The sequence below is a fragment of the Crinia signifera genome, chromosome 7 (assembly GCF_055691185.1).
Source record: "Crinia signifera chromosome 7, ASM5569118v1, whole genome shotgun sequence".
NCBI lineage: Eukaryota > Metazoa > Chordata > Amphibia > Anura > Myobatrachidae > Crinia > Crinia signifera.
Window position 1 is genome coordinate 74,553,975 of NC_139223.1, and position 4,515 is coordinate 74,558,489.

Consider the following 4,515-nt stretch of genomic DNA (forward strand, 5'->3'; position numbering starts at 1 on the left):
TGTTCATGATCATGGTATGATCTGGCAACGCCGAGGCTTCACTGGCGCTGATGGGAAAGGCATATCACGTGCGCAACTCATCACAGATCTCTTACACGCAATTACATTACCATCTCAAATTGCCATCCTTCATTGTAAAGCACACACTGGAGGAAAGGATGACATCAGCAAAGGCAACGCTCTCGCTGATACCGCTGCTAAACGTGCTGCCACTACAGCAACATATAACCTCACTCTTGCTGTCATCTCGCCTCCTTCGTTAGATGATACATACCTACTGACAGAATTACAGGCTGCTGCCTCTAATTCAGATCTATCCGATTGGACATATCCAATACTGCAGAAGAATCCACGAACTGGATTAATCTGCAAAGAGGGGAAACCATGTATACCCCAAACCAGTGCATCATTGTTCATAGCACATTACCACGGAGTAGGACACCATAGTATAGTAACAACTACTTTACTCCTCTCCAATGATTTCTACATTACTAATGCCAAAGAACTTGTAAAACAGTACATCAGTAGATGTATAGTGTGTCTTAGAAACAACCCAAACAACCCAAATAAAGCAAGACACCAACATCTAGAATACCCAACCACACCATTCACACATCTTCAAATAGATTTTACACATATCAATAATGCAGGAAGACAGGAATATGCCCTGGTCATTGTCGACCTTTCCCCACTCCCTGGGCAAGGAAACCTTTAGTTACCACAGAAGGAGACTTAGAAATAATAAGAGAAGAGTACGTCAGATCCCTAATACAGAAACTTAATGAAGTTGAACAAAATGTTATCTTTAAGAATCCTTCTCATCCACAGATACCCACTCACCCATTTAGGGTTGGAGACAAGGTCGTTGTAAAGATCCTACCCAGAAATAAGCATCCAGGAGACTTCACCTACGGTCCAGAAACAGAAGTGGTCGCGGTTACCAGGACGGCTGTCCTCACCGACGAAGGACCAACGTGGATCCATGCATCCAGAGTGAAGAAAATTCCACCTCCACCACACGTCAACACAGAGGTCGACACCGGTCCCGAGACTGACACAGACGGGACGAGAGAGGTGCTAACGAGGGCAGACAGCCCTGACCTCCAACAGGACGAGGTAATAACGGGGGCCAGTGGCTCTGACCTCCAACCTGGAGAAGACCTGCCGGCTGGAGGTGACGAGGAATCAGGGGTACAACATTCTGAAGCCGAGGACGACGCTACAGGATATGACTCCCCCCACCTTAGCCCTAGTGATTTTACTCGGGCTTGTTCTTTATAATTGTTTTGCTGAAGTTGATATAACCCAAAATGATGGACGCTTTACCTTCTGGTATAATTCTTCTAGCACGACTGTCGCTACTTTTATATTTTCTTATTGTGATATTGTACTTTGTTCAAATAATCAAGGCGGGAATCGAGGAGAACCACCGCTGCCCTGGCTGTGTAACATCCACCACACACCACACGCTGTAAGTCACGTATATATCTGTGTCACTAGTACTTACTGGGGAGATTCTTGCAACTCATGGGGGGCTGTTGGGTGGAACACTAGAGCAGATACCACTGTCTTTGAGAGCAGCCAAAACTGGGGATATCGCCCCGATGTTGGCCTCCAGAAATGGTCCCATGGTCGATCCTTACTAACCCGTATGTCCCTACGAAAAAAGGGCACTTGCAATAGCCAATTTATCATTAACATAGAAAACCCGGCCCCCGGCGATGCCGGACTGTATGTCATGGGTAAACATCAATCAGGAAAAAGCGGGGGCCCAAGGGGAAGATTCCATTTAAAGGACATGTATGATAACCCAGAATACACCGCCCTCAAAACCACTGTAAAACCTAAAACACCATCATCATTCTTTAAACCACATGTCACTACTTTTAATGAAATGTTAGCCATTAACAACCCCACTTACGAAGACACTATATCCATAGAAACTGGATTATCTGACGTAAATTATTGGCTAGAATGGATGAAATATAATGCACGTAAAGTTAATCAAACTGATTGTTATGTGTGTGGAAAATCCAGACCCCACTTGGGTACGGTGCCCATACACATACCTTCAGACCAAGATAAATGTTTCTTTAGCCTGTATACTGATACTATTGTAGAAGAAACTAAATGTGAACAATGGAAGAAAGAATATCCCATAATGGTAAAGAACACCAATCCTGGTAGTACCATAACCATTTATCCTGGTAATTATACATGTTATTACTCAAACAGCACTGCACAAAACACTGTAGATCTGAAATTGTTTCCTGATGGGTATTGTGCTGAACGAAGACATATCAGTGTACCCACCATGAAAAAATCATTAGGAGACATTTATTTTATTTGTGGAGACATGAGACTCAGGACAAAGCTGGACAATCCTTGGAAAGGAGAGTGTGCCCTGGCAAAGATCATTATGCCCATACACATTCTCCCAGCCGATTTGCCTGAGCCTCCTCCCACAGATAAACCTAACACAAACTCCAGAAACAAAAGAGAAGCTCCAAAGGAAAGCTTCGATCCACACATATACATAGACACTATTGGTGTTCCCCGGGGAGTTCCTAAAGAATTTAAGGCTCGTGATGAGGTCGCTGCCGGCTTCGAGTCCCTGTTTCCCCAGGTAACCATCAATAAAAATGTGAACTGGATAAATTACATATATTATAATCAACAGCGCTTCGTTAATGATACTAGGGACGCTTTGAAAGGTATTGCTGAACAGTTGGAAGCTACATCACAAATGACATTTCAGAATCGCATGGCTTTAGATATGATGCTTGCCGAGAAAGGAGGAACCTGTGTGTACATAGGTAAGGTTGATGGATGCTGTACTTATATCCCAGACAACACAGGTCCTAATGGGAAAACTACCCTAGCTATTAAACATCTAGAAGATTTATCCATCGAACTCAAGAAGAACTCAGGTGTCACGGACCCCTGGAGTAGCTGGTTTGGATGGTTAAATGATTGGAAACACGCACTAACACAAATAGGCATATTTATTCTCATTGTAATTATCATACTTATGATAGTAGGATATTGTGTCTTTCCCATATGCAAGAAGATTGGTTCCAAGTACCTGGATAATGTAACACCTGCTATGTACACTGATCTCGCCAAAAGCCCTCCCTCACCAGAAGATTATGGTGAATATGTCAAAATTCACCGTACCAAACAAGATGCCATCTACAAGAATCAAATTGTCTAAAAAGGACATTGATTCTAAGAGGGGATTGAAGGGTTAATCAGCCATCTTGTTTCTCTGTCTTATAATTTCTGTCCCTGCTTATCTCAAGAAGTTATGTTCTGGCTTGTTTCCAGTACTCGCTTGCTATCCCGTACTCTGTAACTTTCCTCAGAAACCGTACATTCTGTGATTTCTCATAACTTTGCTACATACTCCCCTACAAGGCGACGTATAAGCTAACAGATGCTGTTATTCCCCTACCTCTGCACCAAATATTAACCAATCATGTAATTGGACCGGCGCCGTATGTATAAATATGTTGTTTTGTCATAATTAAATCAGAGTTAACCTTGTGTCTGTGGTCCTCGTTACTGGTCATATCATATGAGGTTACACTCTCACGGAGCTCTAAGGGGTTTTCACACTGAGGTCAAATAAGGTAATTAATATATGAGGAAATCGATACATCGGCGCATGATCGATTCTCCTTCAAGCTGCCAACCACAAAACTAGCATAAGGGCCGCGCTATCTGACAAAGGATCTGACCAGCCGGTGGCTCGTCACTTCAAAGCCCACAATCACCCACTCCCCTCTATCAGATACAAAATGATCGACTGTATCCCTGCCAACATTAGAGGCGGTGATCGGAATCGTCTGCTTCTCAGATGCGAAGCTAGATGGATACACCGTCTGCAGACGGTGTCCCCGCTTGGATTAAACGAGCAACTCTCCTTCACTAGCTTTCTGTAACTTGCCCTGAGCCCGTTCTGCACTTCCACTTAGCTGTGTTTGCCTGTCTCAGTGTTTACATTCGGCACCCTGCCGAGGTGGCTAGCAATTCCCTCTAATTAGCCCCATGAATTGTTTCCGTTTACATTTCATTCAATGTTTCCTCTTCAATTGGCCAACTAATTGGCTAGGTCTCTACATATTTATGTACCATGGCCGTTACTTTAACACTGTTGTTTCCTTTGAGCCTTGTATCCCCGAGACTGTATTATCTCCTATGCTGTTAATGTACCGCAATTCCTCTTGCACTATTGGGATCATAAGCTCATGTCTCTTGTTTTTCCCTTCCTTAGATGTATTGCACTTTTGTCACTATGGTAATGGGTGCACGGTTTTCGGCACGCCCCCTGTGATGACAGGACTGATCGGTGCTAAGGCGCAAAGGTGACGTCATAGTACTCCAGGAGGCCAGCGCGAGACGGAGCACTGGGTGGGTTGATCACAGTTTTCACCTATAAATGTAAGTACTGTCTTCTATGTTTGTTCTGTCTTGATAAAGGGTCAGAGACCCGAAACGTCGACTGCACCTCCG

At 43.9% G+C, this 4,515-nt stretch overlaps 1 protein-coding gene across 1 annotated transcript; it reads left to right on the forward strand.

Annotated features, from left to right (window-relative positions):
• Positions 1-696: 696 nt before the first annotated feature.
• Positions 697-3,546, forward strand: LOC146020316 (uncharacterized). Its single transcript, XM_083153327.1, has 2 exons — positions 697-1,074; positions 1,117-3,546. The coding sequence occupies exon 2, from the start codon at positions 1,229-1,231 to the stop codon at positions 3,212-3,214; it is 1,986 nt and encodes a 661-aa protein (XP_083009453.1). The 5' UTR covers positions 697-1,074; positions 1,117-1,228; the 3' UTR covers positions 3,215-3,546.
• Positions 3,547-4,515: the final 969 nt, after the last annotated feature.